Raw genomic sequence first — 22,048 nt, 5'->3', positions numbered from 1 at the left:
CCCTCACAAATACAGCATTATCCACTCAGCCAGACATCATACCACACACAATATCTGACCTATTCACTGTGATAAGCACATTCACATAGCATGAAATCATTGAAAAAGGAAGGAAAATTACCTTTGTTTGCTTTGGTGTGGGTTCATAAGAAGTTACTAATGCATTCATAGAAATATATACTATCTCTAAGCTTTGTGACAAGCTGCAACTGAGTTAGAAGGCCTTGGCATTGACCAAACAAACAAAAAAAAAGACCTTTGTACATTTTCAGGGAGGTGTTACAGTTTGCTCAATCCCCTGGCGTGGGTGGCTCGGCTGGGAGGAGAGACTTCTCATTTTCAAAGTAAGCTCATGAAGTCCTGCCCCTAAGTGCTCAAGGACCTCCAGTTCTGTGTAAGATTTAAAATTCATCTTGACCTTTGTAGGTAGGGATTTTAGATGAACGTTCACTCCTCCACACAGCCCCCGGAGCCATGTATTGAGGGGGAAAATCGTTTAAATTTGGATTATCTTTATATAGCGATGCACAATTCTGAAACACAGTCATACTTCATTGAGTTTATAAATGAAGAAACCAGATGTACCTAGTGCCCTGTCAAACTCTGATTCTCCCTGCTGTTTTTCAGGGTGTGTGTGTGTGTGTGTGTGTGTGTACAAGAAGGCAACAAAGGAAAGTGAGGTGAAGTCAGAGTTTATCTTCCTGGGGAGATTTCATTTCCTCTAAGTCTATTTTTACTTGTTGGTAGACAAATCATACTGCTAATATATAGGAGTTAGTTGGCTGGTAACGGAGTGTTGCCGTGAGCAACGAGATTTCACAATGCTTCAAATCCCAATATGGGAAATCCTCGGTTCCCTAACCAATGGCTTTGGGTTAGAGAGTGTGTGTGTGTGTGTGTGTGTGTGTGTGTGTGTGTGTAATTCATGATGACTCAGTGTCTAAGAAGGTACAAATATTGGAGTGAATCTATTTCTGGTTCTTATGTTACCTTTCAGGAATGGACCCGGAAGACCTGGCTAAAATCTTTTCATCATCTCCTGCCAACATTCAGCCATGTCCCATTTTGGAAGGTAAGAAATGGTTTTTAGAGATGATGTAATGGGGTCTAGATAAACCTTAATGTTACTTGAGTTTTCTTTAATTTTTTTAATGTTTATTTATTTTTGAGAGAGAGAGAGAGACAGAGACAGAGACAGAGACAGAGTGTGTGAGCAGGGGAGGGGCAGAAGAGAGAGGGAGACACAGAATCCGAAGCAGGCTCCAGGCTCTGAGCTGTCAGCACAGAGCCGGACGCGGGGCTCAAACCCATGAACTGCGAGATCATGACCTGAGCCTAAGTCGGACATTTAACCGACTGAGTCACCCAGGCGCCCTACTTGAGTTTTCTGAGTGCTACCACCAATGCATCACTAGCTCCAGCCTAGCCCGTCATACACATTGTGATGGCAGGCCATTAGTGTTTTGATGAACCCATGAGCTCCCTTGAGATTAAGTGAAAAAAGTACAACATATTCTGGGGACCACAGAGGAGGGAGAAAACTGCTGGGGTGCAGAGAGGACGCTCCGTAAGAGGAGATGAACATTGAAATGGGCTTTAAAGGATGAACAGGAGTTTACAGATAGAATAGAGGAGGGAAGGCGTTCTCAGTAAGTAACAGAATTATGCAAAGGCAGCTCTACTCCTCAGTGAAAAAAAAGTGTAGTTCTCCTCTTTAGGTGAGGACAGAAGCGTTAACTAATCTTGTCTCCGCTGGGCAAAATGTGTAAAAGCTAGGCTCTCAGACAAGCTGAACTTCACATCATTCATGCTTTGAATGCTCACTTGTTGTGTATAGATGGTTATAATTCCAGAAGAGAGACGGTGGCATTCTCCAAGACACTTCTAGGGGGAAAACTACCATATGGAATCTGACACATAATCACCACAGATGGTAATGAGCTGGGTGATAAGACTTGAACAGTGCGTGATAGTCCGATGGGTGATAAGATTGGAACCGCTTTTCAGTTTACTGAAAAGTCAACTCAAATTAGACACTTAGTTTCTTGCTTCCGCCTTGTTCATTCGTTCAGTGGCTGTTAGCTGTGTGCTGACACTTGGCTATGAGCTCAGCCTACAGCAGTAAATGCTGTATATGTCAATGACATAGGTAAATGGCAGCCTTGAACCCTGCCTGCCTTTATGGAGCTTATAATTTAGCTCAAAACTGATCTTCAGAAGGATGCAAAACAGACCTAATTCCATCAGTTGGGAATAAAAGCGACATGTCCAGAAAGTAATCAGAAACACGCATAGTTCTCGATTCCGATCAAGGCACAGAATGGACCAACTCAGATGGCAATTTAACTGATCTGTGAAGCAGAAAAACGAGGCTATTTTAGAGGCTTTTAGACGTGTGGGGGCTCCACTCCCAACCGTAGTCCCTTATTAAGTAGAACTGTCACTTGTAAAAAATTGAGAACATTAAAAAATACACACAGTTTAGCTTTCCAAATGATTGGACTATGAGTAACTCATTTAATTTAAAATTGCCTGTGAGTTCTTGGCAATCACGGGGCATATTTAGAAACCTTCGCAAAGCAAGAAGAATCTAACCTACAAATTGTTTTCAAATATAATAAAATAGCTATGAGCCGTAAATGTAACAATTAATGAGGTTGACCTTAAGTGGCTTTCTGCACATTTGTGTAAATGTTTATTGATTTACACTTTGCAGTCTTTGTGTGTCATACTTGGGAGTCAATTTTTTTTTTTTTTTTTTAATCTGGGCTCTCAAACATTCTTGCAGGCCCTGGGCATTCTGCCCGTAATGCCTCATGGATAAAACGGCACTGCACACAAACGCAGAGTGGAAAAGGCCAATGAAATTAAGAAAGGTGTCAGTGTATATGGTTTCCAGATAACTTTAAGCGTTCTTTTCTACTCTGTGCAAAATTCTTGTAGAACCAAAGAGAGAGCCATGCGCTCAAAGGAACAGCAGATGTGCTAGCAATAAAGTACGTGCCTATCTGATGTACGTTCAGAACCACAAACAGGGCTGAGGCCCTTCGAAACAAAGTCTGAGAAAAGGAAAGACAAACAAGGAAGAGGAACTGATTTTTTTAAGCCCCCTGCTATGTTCAGCTCCGGGCCAGATCCTTTCTGTAGACTGTTGTATTCAATTCTCACAAGAACTCTGTGAGGCAGCTGTGATTGTTCCCATTTCACAGATGGAGAAACGAAAGCCTGGAGAAGTTGAGTAACTTGCCAAGGGATGGACAACTATGAAGGAAGAGAGCCAGGGGTCAGTCTAACGCCAAAGACCACGCTCTTGGCACAACACGGATGCTGTCTTGTTTCGTAAAAGGGTGGGGATTATATCATCATCCTTCTTTTTCTAACCCCTGATGTAGTAAGTGGTGCATGTCACGTAACATCGTTGGGATGGGTAGAGAGAGGTTTCTTAGGTGCGTGGAGGCTGCAGGTTGCCAAAGAGCAAAGTTGAAGTGATAGAAGGCAGAATTTTGTCTTTCCTCTCAAATGATTCATTAGTGGATAAAACTCCTGAAGCCCATATTCTGTAGCAACATCAAGGGAATCTTTAACTATGGAAAGTCCCGCATCACAATCAGATGGGAACACAGCCAACCGCCCTCATGGTCACTTCACAGAGTTTCTCAAAATGCAGTCCTGGATCCCCTCTCTCAGAACTAGTGGAGGAGCTCACCCCAGGGCAGATCCCAGGCCCCAGGAATAGAATCTCTGGTGAGGACGGCCTGGAAATCTGCATTTCAACTCACCTTCCCTACCTCTCCAGATGATTCTTATGTTCCCCAAAAGCTCCCTTTAGTGGTTTAGAATAAGCTCCACTGCCCTCCTCTTTTTCTTCTGGAACAGCTTTTAGGGACCATAGCTTAAACTACCAGAAACGTCTAGTGCTAGGCTCACCACCCTTTAAAAGATGGGAAAGTAAAGAGAAAACTTGTAGCGAGTCAGCTACGAGGAGAACTCAAAACAAAGACAAAACAAAAACAAAACCCAAGAAGCCTTCCTGATTCTTGCTGTACTCGGATTAACTCCTGGGGCCTTGGCTTCAGTCAGTACTGTGATTCTCACCCACTGATAAGATTCCTACAGAGAGGTGGATGTTGACAGAGGTTTTTCAAGCAGCTATTATTGCCTAGAAGGTTAAAATTATCTTTTTAGAGCAGCCAAGCCATCTCCACCAGGAGGGAAGAAGGAAGGATGGAAGGATGGAAGGAAGGAAGGGAGGAAGGAAGGAAGGAAGGGAGGAAGGGAGGAAGGAAGGGAAAGAAAGGGAGAGAGAAACAGCAGGAGCGACAGCGAGCAAGAGAGAGAAGGAAGGGGGAGGGAGGGAGAGAGGAGAGGAAGGAAGGAAGGAAGAGAAGGAGAGGAAAGGAAGGAAGAGGTTCTTCCTCCCCAAGCCCATGGGGGTTCACGCCAGTGGCCCAGTGGATAGGATGGAGGCAGGCAGTGTAGGGAACCAGAGGCACTAAAATGACTTTCAGGGTGAGGCCAGGATATTCTGTAGAACACGTGGTGTTTGGCAGGGAGAAGCCAGGACCAGTGCCTCTGCGTGGCCACGTTACCACTTCAGACCCCCACTGCTCGAAGCTTAGCACTGCATTGTCTACTCCCCAGTTCTGGTAAGGTCTCCCCACCCCCCGTCTGCTTGCACCCCCTATATGAACTGGCAGAGGTCCAATTCAGAAGCTGGCTTCCTCCTACCGGAATCGCCTACTTCTTGCTAAACATAAAATGTCCCACGGATTTTGGAATTAAGCAAACAAAACTCTGAGCTCAAGCGCACACCCCAGCATCAATCCAAGGGAAGGCGTGGTCAAAGTGTCTCCCCTTTAAAAGGATGCAGGGCCAGGGAGCAGGTCAGCAGTGCAGTTACAGCAAATAAAATGGGAAGAGGTCTGAAGGACTTTTCAGACTTGGAGCTAAAAAAGGTTGAGTCTAAAAAAGGAAAACATGTCACCTTCCTGCCAAAATAAACTGTGATGAAAGTTTAGACCCCACCACCTTTCAGCCAAGCATTTCCTGTTTCGGCCTCCCTTGTCCGCCTCAAGCTAGCTCAGATGAGGGAGAGCTATTTTTAAGGTGCAAACAACCAGGAATAAGAATGAGAGAAGCTATTTATTTAGAGTTACACCTTTCAACTGTTCTGTTTTTCCCTCTGGAGCTAGAGGCTTGGTTTGGCTTTCCCTTTGAATCTAAAGCTCCTGGGGTAAGAAGGATTTTGAAAGGTCATGGTGAAGTCGCCATGCCTCCAGACAACGATCATTGTCTTGGAAAAGACAAGTGCCCACTTCTTGAGGAATTTCTCCTAATATACAGCTACTCGGCTTATGCAACACAGGTGCTCTTGAGCAGTGTTTTTGTTTTAATTTTTTTTTTACTGTTTATTCATTTTTTTGAGAGAGACAGAGAGAGAGAGAGAGACAGAGCACGAGTGGGGGGAGGGGCAGAGAGAGAGGGAGACAGAGAATCTGAAGCAGGCTCCAGGCTCCGAGCCATCAGCAGCGTCTGACACGGGGCTCAAACTCATGAACTGTGAGATCATGACCTGAGCTCCGCCACTTAACTGACTGAGCCACCCAGACGCCCTTCCTGAGCAGTGTTTTGTAATACATTCCTTTTGTATAAAAGGTGATTTGGAAATACACTCTTGGCTTTGTTATTTATGGAATCCAACAGTGATTCTCCCCCCCTTTTTTGTCCAACAGAGCATTCCATTATCATGCAAATAGACATTCCATAATTTACATGGGTTTTAAAATTCTTTGTATTAGATTTTCTTGAGGCAGGGGACATGTATACGTAGTGTTCTTGGAGCCAGCGAGCTCGTTCTGCTATCTAACTGCGTCTTCCCTTATTTCTTATTCCATTAAATCAGTCCATTCTTAATACCAAACCTCAAAGGACCCATTGTAGACCCTTGGAATTTGCCAGTAAAAGAAAGAGAAAAGCCTCCGTTGTACTGTTTACATAGGCGTGGCCTTGGTATTGGCTATCACCCCCATAGTTCACCAACATTATTTTCTTTCCCATGTGTATTTCCACCTGACATTACAGTTTTTTTGTTTGTTTGTGTGTTTTGTTTTTTAATTTGGGCTCTACAATGTAAGCATCATGAAGGCTTTTAAGCATCATGAAGGCTTTGCTCACTTTTTAATTCATCAATGTATCACAAGCATCAAAAATATACTAAATGAAAGGAGCAAGTGACTCTTGATCTCGGGGTTGTGAGTTCAAGACCCACATTGGGTATAAAGATTACTTAAAAAAATAAAATCTTAAATACACACACACACACACACACACACACACGCACACACATGCTAAATACTTAAAATTAATTCGGTTAACAAATTTCTATTTATCTCAAATTATTGTGGCATTTTGAATTATACAGAGTGCTGAAGAGGTCCTTCCTTCCTTCCTTTTTTTTTTTTTAATTTTTTTTTTCAACGTTTATTTATTTTTGGGACAGAGAGAGACAGAGCATGAACGGGGGAGGGGCAGAGAGAGAGGGAGACACAGAATCGGAAACAGGCTCCAGGCTCTGAGCCATCAGCCCAGAGCCTGACGCGGGGCTCGAACTCACGGACCGCGAGATCGTGACCTGGCTGAAGTCGGACGCTTAACCGACTGCGCCACCCAGGCGCCCCTCCTTTTTTTTTTTTTTTAACATGATGCTTTCCTAAAAATTCTAGCTCTCCTGTTTTTACCCACTGGCTCAAGCATTATCATAGGAATTACTTGAAGGACAAGAGGATGTCTCTTTTCTAAATTCACTAGCATTTCTGTGTTTTAAATGGGTCAATCTGGAAGTTAACAACTCTGTGGGACAAGTAGGTGGGTATGATCTACTTCCAGCTCCTTTGCTCCCTTTACCTCTGGTGGGTTCTTTGTGCAGCCAAGCCAACAGGGTCATGATTCAGCTTTTGGTGAAAGGAGAGTCCTTTCTGCATCGTTGTACTTGTACAAAATTTGGTGGCTTGTACCACTCAAGGAAGAAACAGAAAAGACTGGAAACAATTTGAGTGCAGAGCTTAAGTATAAAAGCAGATCTATCGGAAAGACAGAAACAACTGAATGATCCAGTATGATCTGGAATGACACATGAACTTATCACGACACAGGAACAAAGTTTAGCTGACCAATGAATGGAAAATGGTGCAGAGCTGGTGCCCGAGATCAGGCATTTAGGTCTACTTACTCTTTGGAAGACATACTTCCTTTTTGGCAGTTTCAAGTTCTTGTTTTGGGAACATTTCAATTTCTCTGAGTGCAATGGAGACATAAATAAATAGGAAGAAAAATCCAGTTGGTTGCTCACTCACCTTTTTGCTTAAGTGGGGGCCGTTAGCCCCCCCAATGCTTCTCTGCACGGATGACGGTAATTGATACACATCTTGTTCCTGGGTACCGTGGCTAGTGGGGACTTGGTAAATCCCCTGATGTTGGTAGGAAGGTGGCACTTGGTAGATTGTGTCTCGAGGGCCGCCATGTGGGTTTGGCGCTTGATAGAGCTTCTGTTGGCCAAAGGTCTGGTGCGTGAGTCCAGAAGTAGGCTGGTCCTGACTGGAGGGGGTCTCCTGAATGGGGCCAATCAGAAGCTTCACCCGGTTGCCGGGGACAATGCCTTGTCGACCATGTAAGGAGCAGAGCCACCACCCTTCCAGTCCTCCTGTGTTCTGTTCTATGACAGTCAGAATATCTCCCTTGCGGAAGGCCAGCTCCTCGGCACACTCCGGGACGTTGTCATATAAGGCCCTTGCCATGAGATTCTAGAAGAAGAGAACAGATGGACATCGTGTTAGAATTCTAGCTCGGTCCTTTTTCACACCTAAATCCCACGCTTTTATGGAGAGGCACACTTCCTGGAAAGGAGAGAAGAATGAACGTGAACAATAGTCTGTAAGGAGAAGAACAGATGGTGCAGACAAAAGACAGATACATACGTACTGCGTCTGCCACCAATGACATCAGACTGCCTCCTCGGAAAAGCCCAGAACACCACAAGAGTTCTTTCCTCTAGCGGTAGCTGCTGTGCCAAGGAATTATGGGCAGCGCCGTTAAAGAGTTCACTACACAAAACATTTTTCTTCCTTTCTTAAAGCCAGCTTGCAGAATAAAATATTCCAAGTGCTACAGCGGACGCTTCTCATTTTTTTCCCTTCCTATATTGGAGGCAGAAAGAGTCAAAGAAAAGCCCAAATAACAAGCAGTACGAGTGCCATTTCTATTTGGTGTGAAAATGGAAACAAACGTACAGTTATATATGCCTTGCCAGCGCTTAAAAATTCTTACTCTCAGTTGATCAAGAAGTCCTTGGATACCGGGAGAATCTACAAGCAAGCGTTTTTGGGGTTTCTTCCCCCCCCCCATGGAAATCGAGCCTGGTGCATGGCGTGACAGTAGTCTCCATCTCTATGTTTGACGGCAGGGAGCGATGGCAGAATTTGCCACATGTAGGTGGATGCCATCCCTTTTCTTTTTTGGTCTTTTATTTGTACCTTTCCTGAAGGCCTCTCCTCACACTGCCACTTTTTCCCCTACTTCTTGAATCTCGCCATTCACAACAGAAACGCTGTGCCTTCCCCTTTCATGGGCCCAAAACACTCTCTCCCTTTGTAAGAAGGCCTGTCTGGCACATTCAGTACTAAGCAGACAGCCAAAGTAGGCATTCAGCAGAGAGCGGGCAGGCAGTACGTGCTGACATTCTTGGAAGCCTTTCAAAGGCTCCGAAGATTTCATTTCTTGGCGTCAGTAATGTTTCGCAGTACTGATGGCAGCCATCGCCACATGCCTGCTCCTTCCCAGCACAGAGAGGAGTCGGGATGCTATAAATTCATTGCGAGCACTTGGAAAACTAAAAGTGATCTCTCTGGTGCTTCCCTAAAGTGTCTGGATGCACTTGAGTCACTGCAGTGGTGATCCTTTGTGGGAGGAGGGACAGCCTATCGGGCGGATCATGTTTGGGACTTTACATATTCGTGGAATTTTTGGCAGTTGTTGTTTGGATTTCTGCCCCCTGTTTGCTTCTCTAGAAACATGGACTTGATCTTTCAGCCTCGTGCTTTTCATTCCTTTAGAACTGACATACATTAATCATCTCCCCCTGTACTATGCCTCATAACCACAGGCTTGTGCTGTATGCTGGTCCTCTCCTCTGGGGGCAGGGGGGCTGCGTTATGTAAGGCACCTCCCCTCTGGTCAGTACCTGGGAAGGGGTCCTACTCTTGCTGTTAATCCTCTTAGTGCAACTATTTAACCTAAGAAAAGGAGATCAAGCCATACCCAGGAAGCTTGATGATGCTTTTTAAGAATAAGGTTGCAGGGGCGCCTGGGTGGCTCAGTTGGCTAAGCGTCCGACTTTGGCTCAGGTCATGATCTCATGGTTTGTGGGTTTGAGCCCCACATTGCGCTTGCTGCTGTCAGCACAGAGCTTCTGTCCCCCTCTCTCTCTGGCCCTCTCCCACTCTCAAAAATAAATAAACATTAAAAAGAAAAAAGAAGAAGGTTGAAGTTCTTGTTCTTGGATCAGTTTTGAGATCCAAGAAGTCTGTGGTGTGGACAGGTGAGTGGTCAGGGAAGCTCAAGGGAAACTGGGGGGGGGGTTGTGTTCTAGGTGAAGGTTTTACTTAGAATTTATACGCTAGGAAACTTTGGGATTTTTTCTAACAATTAGAAGTCCACATACATAGAGATAGAATCATGCAGCATTTTATCCTGGCTTGAGGAACCATTTAAGGATGTGTCATAATCCCCAAATCTCTGTTTCTCTTCTTCCATCTTTGGGTGTTCTGTAACTTAGAAGAAAAGTCATAGAGTTACGGATGATAAGATTCTGGTCCTTTTTGTACCAAAATAATCTGAAGGAGATCACTCCACCAGAGTTATATGGTGATTTTAGGGTAGGGAGAGAGCCGAGCGCTCTCATCTCTGTCCCTTGCTCTGGGGACCATGCAATGATTGGGGATGGCTGGTACGAAAGCCCCAAGATGAAATCAGAAGTGATAGAGGTAGGACCAGTTCTGTGGGAGCTGAGGGTAGATAGCTGTATGATTCTAGCGGCTACAAAGAAGGGAAAGAAGAGAAACAGAAAACTGTCTCTACTGTATTCTGTAGAAAGGCAAAGGACTACAGACCTAATCAGCATAAATAAGCTCAAGGCATGTGGAGCTGGGTCACTGCCATGGGACTCCATGAAGCACTGAAGTGGAGCACTGGACCGTGCTTGATTAGAAGCAGATAGAAATCCCCGTGTGAGAGCCGTTCTGGATGTTCTTTGTCTCTTATCCCAGTGACTTTCCCACCACCTGGTAAGCACCATGCTAATGTTTCAGATGTGTCTCAAGAACAGTTTCTCTGGGGCAACTTTCAGAGACTGTTGTCTTCGCCAACGGAGGCACCATGGGTGAGTTCTCCTGACTCTTTGTCCGTGATTCCCCAGCAGGCCTCCTGCTGCCCACACAGATGAGGATTTAGGAAGAAAGCTTGGCATGACCATTGATGGCATGCACCCCAGTGCTAGCCTGACATCTCACACACAGATATTCTCAGCCTTGGCTGAACAGGAGTGAGTTGCTTAATCTCTATACAAGCTATAGAGAGAGAATCAGTGTCTACACCCAGCACTCTCCCATACAGAAGGTTACATACAGTTCCAGAGACCTTTAGCAATGACCTGAACCCAGTGTCCCTGTTTTATAGATAAAAAAACAGGTCTGGGAGGCCAGTTTATCATTTGCCCAAAGCCACAATATTGGTGTCAGAGATGGGAATGGAACTATGGTCTCTTGGCTCAATTCTCTTTCCAGAACTCTTAAGCCGCCTTAGCTCAACTACACGCTGTCCTCCGAACTGGGCTCAATTCCATCGTATAGTGAGTTCTGAAGATGACAATTCTTGTCATGTCTATAGAATAAATAGATCATTTCCCTTTGTGCCCTAACTTCCTCATCTATAAAATGAGAGTGAGGGTAACACTACCCATCTCACCGGTTTGCTATGAGGATTAAAGAAGTGAACCCAAGTCAAATACCTTAACACCGCTGGAGACTTAGGAAGCCGTTATGACAACTTATTTAATTTGCTGGGTGGCACTTTGGTCTTGGCCTCTCTCCCCACTTGGCCTCCTGTCATCAAGGGTTGAGTTCTGCTCTAATGATGCTATTATATATATATTTATACATAGCCGATCTTTCTCTTGTTCAGTTATATATCAGGAGAACTGTATCTGTCAGTATTTCTCTGAATTAATAATGAATTGTGGACACTTGCAGCCTCTTGTGGAACATTTGCCTGTAAATAGCAATAATGAAACTATTGGTTGCCCTCAAGAGACCGAGACAAAATGTTATTATTATTACTACTACCCTGATTATTATTACTGAATGAATTATGGCTACATCTCTTTAGATTCCAACAGGGTACAATCCATCAGAGAGTGGGGGGGAAATGGGTGAGGAGCTTGGCTTTTGAAAATACTTGGCATTTTGGGGTCAAGAGTTCATTCGAGAAGATAACAGCAAAATGAACGTCATCCAGAACACAAACCATCTCATGCAAAAGTGCACAGAGTTGATGGCAGATCAAGAGTTAATTCCTCTGCCTAGGAGAAGGTGGACAGACCGCCTCCTTCCGTGTGGGAGGTGTGATTCCTTAAGGCCACAAAGTCAGAAGAGTGATTATCTGAATATCTTAGAAAAACCCAGAAGAAGCAGTTTGTCTATTGAAGATCTCCTCTTTCTCCCACCCGCCCCAGGATATTTATCTCCCAGGCAGGAAAGGTCAACACAGAAACAAACCCAGGAGAGATAAGAGAGCTATGTCATTCTATAGCCCGTTGGATGGTTAGCCTCCGCAGGGTGGCAGTTAGAAATGCAGCTAGGGCTTGGCAAAGTGCCAGAGCAGTTGGGGCACTGAAGTTGAAAGCCAGAGGAACTTCAAAAGATTACACTCCAGCTCCTTCACCTTACAAATGAGAGAAATGAGGTTTGAGGAGTTAATGATTTGCCAAGACACCTGGCAAGAAGGTCATAGAGGTGGGGCAAGAATTTAGGTCTCTTGTCTCCAGCTCCAGAATTGGGACAGTATTTAACAAAGTCATATGCGCATGCTACCAAAACTGTGGTTCTCATTAGGATTAGAAATCAGCATTGAGAGTTATAAATCCCATTTGAGGGAACCCTAATTGTAACAGCCTCTAGCACTGACCCCCACCCCAATCCTTCTTGAAACTCTCTTTTGGCTTCCATGCCTTCATGATTTCCATGAACTTCACTTCCTGGTTTCTTCTCCACTGTTGTTCTCATGACCACTCATCTTCCATGTTCTTCACAGGCTAATCATGTTGCAAAGGGATCCCCCCTGTGTTCTTTGCTCTTCTTTACATGCTCGCTCTCTACGGAGAATCTCATCCAGACCAATGGCATCTGAACACACAGATAACAGATCCATAGCTCCAGCCTAGATAGTTCTTCTGCACTCCATTTCCGTATTTCCAACCGGCTAATGGGTATCTTCACCTCTAACGCAACAGGTGCAAAAACCCCTTTCTCCTGCTTTATCTCTCTTAGTTAACAGCACAGACACAGCTGCCCAAGGTAGGAAGAAGCCTCAGAGGTTTGCTGAGTCTCTTCACAATCTGGAACCCAACCAGCTTCTACCCTGCCTTTCGCCTCACTGCCTCTCCTAGTTCAGGCCCCTCAACAGCCTTTTATTGGGAGTACACAACTGCTTCCCAATTGGTTCTCCTCCATTCACCCTCTTCCCCCTCAAAATCCATCCTCCATGTACCCAGAGGAGTTGTCTTTCCAAACCTATCCAGTTGTTTCCCTTTCCAGTTCTCCGTAATAGTATTTCTTACAGTATGACTTGTATTATCTCATTCACGATTGTCAACTCCTTAAGTTCAGAGAGGCTGCCCTATTTTTTTTTTTTTTTTTTTTTTTTAGCATTTCCAGAGCTTCATTCCAGTGTCTGAAGCAAAATGCACATCATTAAATGTTCGCTAACCTAAAATGGGCTCCGGACTCTGTATTCCTGGTTCTCCTGGGTGAAATTGTTTTCTAGAGAACTGAGGAGGATATTTGGTTAAAATTTTATACGGACTTGGGAAGATGAACTAACGAAGCCTGAAAGATAAATAGCATGTCCAGACGTCACAGCCAGAGAACGTGGGAGATGGCAAGAAGGATAGTGCCTGCCCCTCCCTATTAAACAGGATAATGACGTAGACAGAGAGCTTGAATCTAGTGTCCACAACCACTGAGCAAACAGGAAGGCCAGGAGGAACTGACCATTAAATGATTAAATACAGTCATCTCTGGAAGAGCTTTTTCTTCCTTCAGTGCAGCGACCTCCATCTGGCAGCAGGTGACTGAACACCATTCATACTTTGCCAGGACGTTGGGTTCTGCTGTTCCTGGTTCCCAAACTATGTCTAAGGAGTGGGAATAAAATACTGGGCAACTAGCTAGTCACTGGGCACAGAGAGCTCTAGGTCATGTGACAGCTTCTACACCATCCCCCACTCTCCCCTGCCTTTTTTTTTTTTTTCCATTGCTATCAAAATGTCAAGAAAGCTTATTACTCCTACTGCCAGGGAAATGATCTGCTATTCCAAATACAGAGAGGTGTGACTTATAATTTCCATGACCGTTCATGCTGTTCTTTGAAGAGAAATGCGACACAATGGCTGATGTGTCACCCCACTAGGACTGATAGCATCATCAATGGCCCAACTTCCTCTTATTATTTTTACTTCATTCTATATTTATCATGTAGGAGTTCCTGCCAAAGACCTTGGGGCAGCCACATGCTCAACAACATGCCTTTCCTGTACCCAAGTTCCCAAGCTTTAGCCCTGGACTCTGGTAGGGTGCATGCGTGCTCGTGTGCGTGCATGAACACACACACACACACACACACACACACACACACACACTGGACAGATTCTGAAAAACAGACACAGTAAAGAAGGAAATGGTCATTGTCAAGGAAATCAGTCCTAAAGGAAGTAGCTAAGGAATGAGCATCATCACGGTCAGTCTCAGGACACACTGGGGAAGAGAAAGAAAGGCTCATGTGCTTTTGTGCCTGCTGACAAAAATCAGCTGAGGGCGATCAAACTGCTTCGGCTTTGCCCCATCGTCACGTTTGGGATATAGGGAAATGTGGGATTTCCTCAAAGCAGGTAATAGTCAGCCAACGTGGATATCTATCTACAAGTGTCTGGATTTCAATTCTTGGAATACTTGGTTTACACCTGGGTTTTTTTCATTGGATGATCTGGACTGTTGAATGTTTGGAGTTGAATTCTCTGGAGGCTGTTAATTAACGTAGCAGACATAAGACTTTCAAGTTGAGGCATTAGAAGATATGATACATATCACTTCTGGGGTTTATTTCTCAGCAATATGTGTCGACTGCAGTCTGACATGGTGTTTGTTATGGGATTTGAACCACCCACGGCAACGCAGCAGCAGAATTTCCCTAGTTATGCTTCTGATACCTGGTGTGGGGTGACGAACATATGCCACAAAGGTCCCTCTGGCACCAAGACCACATTTCATCCAATGATATTGATTTTCTGGAAAGTGCTTCTAAACCCCTATGGTGGTCACAAAGCTTCCATGAGTGTCTTGAGCTTTCTGAACATTCATGTCATTTACTCTGCCCCAAGTCCTCACATTTTCTTGGATTTTCTAGCCTTGTGAACTCTACACATAGCATTCTCTTTTAAGCATTTCTGAATGGAAGATGCTTGAAGAAATCTGACATTAGATACCTGTCTCCCAAAGGTACTCTTTGACATACAGCAGCCCTGACAGGCACCTTGGGGCTGCACCCTGTGCGTGGTCACCACAAGGCACCCAGATTTGGGAATCTTAACGTCTCTTCCTTCCATTATTGGTCTATTCCCATTTGATGAGGCATCATTTAGAACCCGTATTATTTTGGTGGCTCACATACCAGAGTGATACCAATCGATGATTGGTGAGAGAAAATGTGAGCTTCTTTGGCAATTTGGATATTTGGATCTCAGAAAGAACTTTCCATCTGACCAGATTTGGTCACATCATAGGGACAGCATAGCTGTGATTGTAAATCAGTGTTTCTTCAGATGCTAGTTTCTCTTCCTTCCCTGCACTAGAATGAATGCTATCTATTTTCCCTTGATTTAAGGTTGATAGAGGAGAGAAACATCCATAGGACAGGATTTGTTTATCACGAAGCCAACAAAAGCCTGGAGCAAATCCTTTGTTTCATCTAAGAAAAATTACAAATGGGTTGTTAGGGAGGCATGCGTGTGTGTGTGTGTGTGTGTGTGTGTGAGAGAGAGAGAGAGAGAGAGAGCGAGAGAAACTTCATAGTCAACTTCTATTATTTCTTGGCCTACTGTGGAGGATGAATTTGAATCCTGACAGTTATTTGAGAAAAATAGTGAGAAAAGAGCATTTCCTCACAACTCTGATGATCATAAATAATACATGTGTCTCCAGGAGCTCAATTTTCCATCCTCTGTGGTCTTTGAGATTTTTTTAAAGCAACTCCAGAGGGTCTTAAAGAAGGTGGAAGGGAACCTTCTATGTCTTAGAACCAGAAGTCACCCATAGCTTGACCAGAACCAATTAGACTAGAATTTTAGACTAATAAGATTCTAGAGATCATTCTAGAATCTTGTTTTACAGCACCGGGGGTCACCTATGATATTAGCAGCAGAGCCAGAACTAGCATCTGGTTCCCCTCTTAATCTAGGATTTTTTCCACTGGACCAGGATGTGCTTCCCGAGAACCTTCTCCATCTTAGAATTTAGTACTGTTGCTATTAAGCCTTGGAATTTATAAGCATTTGTCTCAGGTTGCCTGGTTTTGATAGATTTAAGTATAGTATATTGGCAAAGGATCAAAAACATGGGGCAGGCGCAAACTCTTTTCAGGGTTCTGTCCCTAGATAAATCTGACAGGCGCCATATAATGATGAAGGCCTGACACCCACTCACCCAAAACATAGGTTTTATTAACAAGAAAACAACCATCTGGACTTCAGCCAACATTACAGTGTTGGCACGAGATCACATCTATCTGCCTGTCTAGACAAATCCGTTCAACATCCAGGTACTTGGGGGGAAGTGAAATGAGAATTAAGTTATAAAGGAGTAGGAGACGCCAGTCCACTATATTACCACTATTATAATACCACTACTATATTAGTTGTTTATTTCCCCAAACAGGATCATTTCTTAAAAGTCAAAGCACAAAAGCTACCACATCTAATAAATTATTTGAAAGAAGGGAAAGGTCTTACCATTTTTTACATTCCCACGTATCTTCCGGCACCAAGGGATGCAGCTCTCAAGGTATGATATCTAAACCCACCAATACAAATATGTACACATTCTGTCAGCTCTGGTCTGTCTCCCAGCTAGAACCCAGCTGACAACTCGGATGCCCCTCTCAAATCTTTTAGATGTCACCTCACCTAGGTCAGCTGCCTGAATGCTATTATCCCACTTCACGTGCGAGATCCTCAAAGAGTTTTTAAAAATGGATCAGTATACTTGGCTGAAAGGGTATCTACAACCATATGCTGTCAGCATTGCACCTGCAGAGAGGTCTCCAGAAAGAACCTTCAGATGCTGTAGCTTCTCAGCTAGAACAGAGAGGAAAGATGGCAGGAACAAATGGAACAGAAGAACACCTCTAAATGAAATTATTCAGCGGCTAGGTATACAGACAAACACCTACATGTATGTATTATTTACCAGTTTATTAGAATAAGAGAGCTTTCTTCAAGGTTCAGTGCTAAATGCATGTTTATTATTATATATATGTCAACATAAAATTATACATATGCATTATATACACATGCGTGTGTGTGTGTGTGCGTGCACACACACACACACACACACACAGCAGAGGAAGTCTTCAGAGAACTAACGTTGTCTTAGAGACAGTCTGATGGCTTTATATATGGCCCGAGTGAGACCCTGTGCTTCTTAGTATTTGATGGTATTCTCATGAACAGATTGGGGCTACGAATTTAAGAGGAAGCTCCCTCTTGCTTAGGACCTCTTACATGAAGCACAACCCCAATCATGGTAAAATTATGGCAAACAGTTCTAGGGCTGTCTTTTTGTGCTTCTGTCACATAAAACCAGTAGGGCAATTATTTTTAAGCAGAAGGGAGTAGGGGAGATTAGACTGGTGATTCCTAACTAGGGGGATTTGGGGATCTGGCAATGTTTGGCGACATTTTTGGTTGTCACAATGTGTGTGTGTGGCTGGTAACCAGTGGGTAGAGGCCAGATGCTGTTAGACATCCTGCAATGCACAGGGCAGTCTCCCATAACAAAAAAATGATTGAGCTGTAAAAGTCAACAGTGCTGAATGGAGAGCCCTGGATAGAGGAAGGGACACTCACTGAACTGAAGGAATCTAGTCTCAGGCCTCATACTGTAAGATCAATGGCAAGGAAATCACACCTTTTGTGCTTCTGTCTCCCCACCTGCAAAATGGGGATAATGAACATATTCTTGATATTATGAGAAGTCACGGAGTCATATACGCCAAGCGCTCTGATTTCTTCAGAAGAAAGGCTCTGTCTAAAATCAAAGCACAGTTATTATCACCGCATTATTATGAGCTCATGAAATTGTGTCTCAAGAACTGTAGTCCTCCCTCCCAGAAAAAAAAAAAAAAAAGATTCCTCCGGGAAAAGAAAACAAACCAGAAATGATCTCATCATGATTACACCTGCCACACCAAAAAACAGACATAGTTCAGAGAAACTAAATTCTTTCCCTGCAGCAATGAAGTAAGCTGCGTCTGTAATTAAGATCTTAATAAGGGAGGCAGGAGGATTGATGCAGACACTGCAGGCTATAAGGCACAGAGCTACCCTGCCAGGTTTAAAACAAGAACAATTGAAATACAACACCCCTCACTGCTTAATGCTCCCAGGTGTTCTCAGTACAAGTCCATATTTCAAAAAGGGGTTTCCTTCATTTCTAGAGATGCCTGTTTCTGCAAGGAAAGAGAAAAGAACCAACCAATTATTTATAAGTAAATATTATTGATGACTCTCTGTGAAAAAATGTGTCTGAATTCACTCTAAAAAAAAAGCACCTCTTAGATAATTTCCTGTCAAAGGGCTGACATAAGGGAAAAGGGATAATGCCTTCAACAGTTGATTGATCTCTGGAACAGCCCATGTTGACTGTCTCGAGTGACCATGTGTTCCTGAACTTTCTAAGACAGTCCCAGTTTCAAATATCTTTCCCATTGTCAGACCATATGTCCCACGGTTGGGTGTGTGAAACATGGATGCATATCCACAGAAATTATGTATATTTTAAACTAAAAATAAAAGATAGGCGTGCAAGTATATACCTTGCTAATGGGTCTGCCTTGGTTGAGTTTAGGATTTGGGAGGGAAAAAAAGGTGCCGATAAGAGGCTTTGATTCAGTCAATGGACATCTTCTGTAATTGACAAGGTGATCTTTATAAGGAAATGAGATATATTCCGAGGCCATCTGGGCCTCTGTGAGATTGTCTAGAAATCTGGCTTCCCAGCGAGTAGGGTTAAGAGAAGGAATGCCGTTGGGCTGACTGTATTCTTTTTGCTCCTTCCCCTGACTCCCATTTAAAGTCACGCTCGGGGCGCCTGGGTGGCTCAGTCGGTTGAGCGTCCGACTTCGGTTCAGGTCATGATCTTGCGGTTTGTGGGTTCGAGCCCCGCGTCGGGCTCTGGGCTGACAGCTCAGAGCTTGGAACCTGCTTCCGATTCTGTGTCTCCCTCTCTCTCTCTGCCCCTCCCCTGCTCACGCTCTGTCTCTCTGTCTCAAAAATAAATAAAAAACATTAAACAAAAATAAAGTCACGCTCAACACACTTAGCTGTGAGTGCAGAAGGCTGGAGAATCGGAGAAGAGCACGTAAGTTCTAGCCCAGAGGGGCACTCAAGGAGAGAGGACTTCAAAATTTTGCTGTGCCAATGCCGTTGTCACTGGTAATGCAGTACTGATGGTCCACTATAGCCCATTTCTTGCCAAGCTTGGACCCATAACACAAACAAGTAGTAACCAAAAAACAAAAACAAAAAATCATCACTGACCTGTCCTGATAGACACTAAAGATTCTGGACTCCAAGAAGGCTGGAGTGTTTAGAAGTCTACTACACTGGCTTCCCAGTGTGCTGGTCTTGCTTGTTATGGTGATTTGGGGGTCGGGTGGGGGGTTGAATTCCAGCTCATTCTTTTGGTAGAGTGCAGGGCCGGGCAACAGAGAAGCCTAGATGCGCCCTGAGTTAGCCACATCCCCTGTGGGAGTGAGGTGCTAAGTTAAGAATAACGGACTGACTACCACAAATCAATGAGAATAAGGCTAATTCATATAAGAGCATAAGGTTTCCACGTAACTAAAAAAAAAAAAAAATCAGAAAAAATATTAAGGGCACATCATTGTGTCTAAATGCATATTGCTTTAATAAATAGAAAGATCTGGTTTAAATCTTTTTTTTTTTCAACGTTTTTTATTTTTATTTTTGGGACAGAGAGAGACAGAGCATGAATGGGGGAGGGGCAGAGAGAGAGGGAGACACAGAATGGGAAACAGGCTCCAGGCTCCGAGCCATCAGCCCAGAGCCTGACGCGGGGCTCGAACTCACGGACCGCGAGATCGTGACCTGGCTGAAGTCAGACACTTAACCGACTGCGCCACCCAGGCGCCCCAGATCTGGTTTAAATCTTAACCTTATATGCTTTTTGGTTGCCGCAACTTTCTGTCTAGCTTCACAAATAATCCCCATTCAAACACACATACACACACACACACACACACACACACGAGTAAAGAAAGGAATTAAACTCAAATTCAGAAGATCGTATCAAACATTTTTGTGCAATGCTTGCGCTTTTACGTATTCACAGTTGCTCAATCCTTATTTCTGGTAAGCATAGGCATCAACATGTCATTAAGGAACATTTCTGGTAACGTAACTATTACCTTGACATGTTAGAAATATCAGGAGGAATTTTCATTTTGCAACACACACACCACGATTTATGAAGAGATATGACATCTCCAAAGCAAGGCTGAGTCCTTGGAATGAGGGTCCTGAACTGTCTATTTAAACACCAGTTAGCACCATTAATGGTTAGGGAGGAGGTTGGGAGGAAAGAGATGAGCTCTTCTTTAAGAATAAACTGGTATTTAGTAGCCCATGACAGGGTCCAGGCGGATGTGTTGGAATGCACGTTACTGGCGATTTTAGTATCTCCACGGTCAGCTGCCCCAGTGCCAACTTCAGGTATGAAAAGTCACTGTCACACATTATCGCAACTCACGCCTCTTCCATTTCCCTCGGAGTATATGTTCAGTTCACCTCAATCTCATTGTCTACTAAAACTACCTTCTAAAAGAATCACTCTTCCCAGTGGATGGTAGACAAAGTTCACCACCAAGGCCATTTATCTTAAAACGAAGATTCTTCAGGAAGATAGTCTTGCGGCCAGGCCATAATGTTCCCCAGGCGTGCCTCGTCCTCATTAACCAGTAAGAATGACCGCGGGGAGATGACTGGAATGCTCTAAGTAAATACGACGGAGGGGATGCCATTGATGGAGTATGAACAGAGGGTTTTTTTTGGGGGGGGGAGGGGAGTCCCCTTCCACGCCCGTATTCTTTGCAATCATCCATCACCTAGGAAACGAGCAGCTATTCTCCTGCTGCTCGTGCTTAAGTGGGAAATACAGTACTTCTTCCTAGTGGCCCTTCTTTATCTTGGCAAAGAGGCTTGGTAATTAAGTCTATATGTTCCTGCGGGGTAATGCCAGGGGCCCAGTGGTTGGTATTTCAAACCAATTTGTTTACGTTTCTTTCTAACCCTAAAATGATCCCAAAACGGATCACCAAGGCCTCTTACTTTACATCTACATCACTAAGTGGCTGCAGTGGGATGAAGGATATAGTTTCCCCTGAACTTCTGTGTCACTCCAATCACCTCCTTCACATTCTACTGTTGGTTTTGTACACTGATAACTTTCTCTTGTCCTGTGATATTTTTGGTATGGATAAGCAATTCTAGTAAATGCTTCCTCTTAAAATTTATCTACATAATGTTTCTATACCTATATATTACATATGTCTTATAATGCATATTATAATAGCTGCCACTTTCAAGTGCCTATGGGCTAAAAACTAATGATTTCCATATATCATATCCTTACCGCTATCTGGTAAGATGCGTATTATTACTCCCATTTTATAAACAAGGAAACAGAGGCCTGAAGTAGCAAAAGTGGGATTTGCAGCAAAACCAGGGTTCTTTCCACTATGCCATATGGCATTAAGACTTTTTTGTTTTTAATGTTTATTTTTGAGACAGCACAAGCATGGGAGGGGCAGGGAGAGGCAGACAGAGCATCTGAAGCAGACTCTGTGCTGACAGCAGTGAGCCTGACGTGGGGCTTGAACTTGTGATCTCATGACCCGAACCAAAGTCAGACACTCAACCGACTGAGCCACTCAGGTGCCCTACATGAAGACTCTTTTCAACGGCTCTTTGTATAAGTTTGTTAGGTCACTCAACATTCAGTTCAATGTTTCTAGAGTACTGACTATGAGCAAGGTCCTGTGATCTCAGGAATATCAATCTTATGAATAACAGTGACGATACCAAGTCATTAATTAATTAATGTGCAAGCAGGCCCATAAGTATGCTGGTAAATCCCTGTGGCTGGCATCTGTATTTCATGTAACATCTCCAGGCCCATGGAGCACTAAACAATGCTCAACCACCTTTACCTAGTAACTGGGGTTTTGACATAGTCTTGTCACCGAGTCTTGAGTCCACACTATCCTTTCAACATCCATCAGTGCAAAGAGAGCTGAGGCTGTCTGCTTACTACATGCCAGGAGCCATGGTAGGTCCTTTACATCCATGTATTATCTTACTGGGGAGGCCTTAGAACAATAGTGTGAGACAGTTACTCTCCCTGTCTTACAGATAAGAAAGCTGAGGCTC

General features: G+C 43.9%; 1 protein-coding gene and 1 long non-coding RNA gene across 6 annotated transcripts in view; one reads left to right on the top strand and one right to left on the bottom strand.

Annotated features, from left to right (window-relative positions):
* The window catches only part of LOC147580772 (uncharacterized), a 33,536-nt gene extending 32,460 nt beyond the window's left edge, over window positions 1-1,076 (top strand). The window contains exon 3 of the long non-coding RNA XR_015251075.1: window positions 998-1,076. This is a non-coding gene — a long non-coding RNA (uncharacterized LOC147580772). The remainder of the gene's footprint in view (window positions 1-997) is intronic.
* Window positions 1-22,048, bottom strand: part of NEDD9 (neural precursor cell expressed, developmentally down-regulated 9) — a 185,407-nt gene that overhangs the window by 21,305 nt on the left and 142,054 nt on the right. For all 5 annotated transcript variants that reach the window (XM_086706290.1, XM_086706288.1, XM_086706291.1 and 2 more), the window contains one exon: window positions 7,353-7,799. In XM_086706290.1, the coding sequence (XP_086562416.1) occupies window positions 7,353-7,799 (447 nt within the window). The remainder of the gene's footprint in view (window positions 1-7,352; window positions 7,800-22,048) is intronic.

Source organism: Puma concolor, chromosome B2 (genome assembly GCF_028749965.1).
Source record: "Puma concolor isolate L17-30 chromosome B2, mPumCon1.1.hap2, whole genome shotgun sequence".
NCBI lineage: Eukaryota > Metazoa > Chordata > Mammalia > Carnivora > Felidae > Puma > Puma concolor.
The sequence above is the reverse complement of the archived record's forward strand: the minus strand, read 5'-3'. Positions and strand labels throughout refer to the sequence as shown.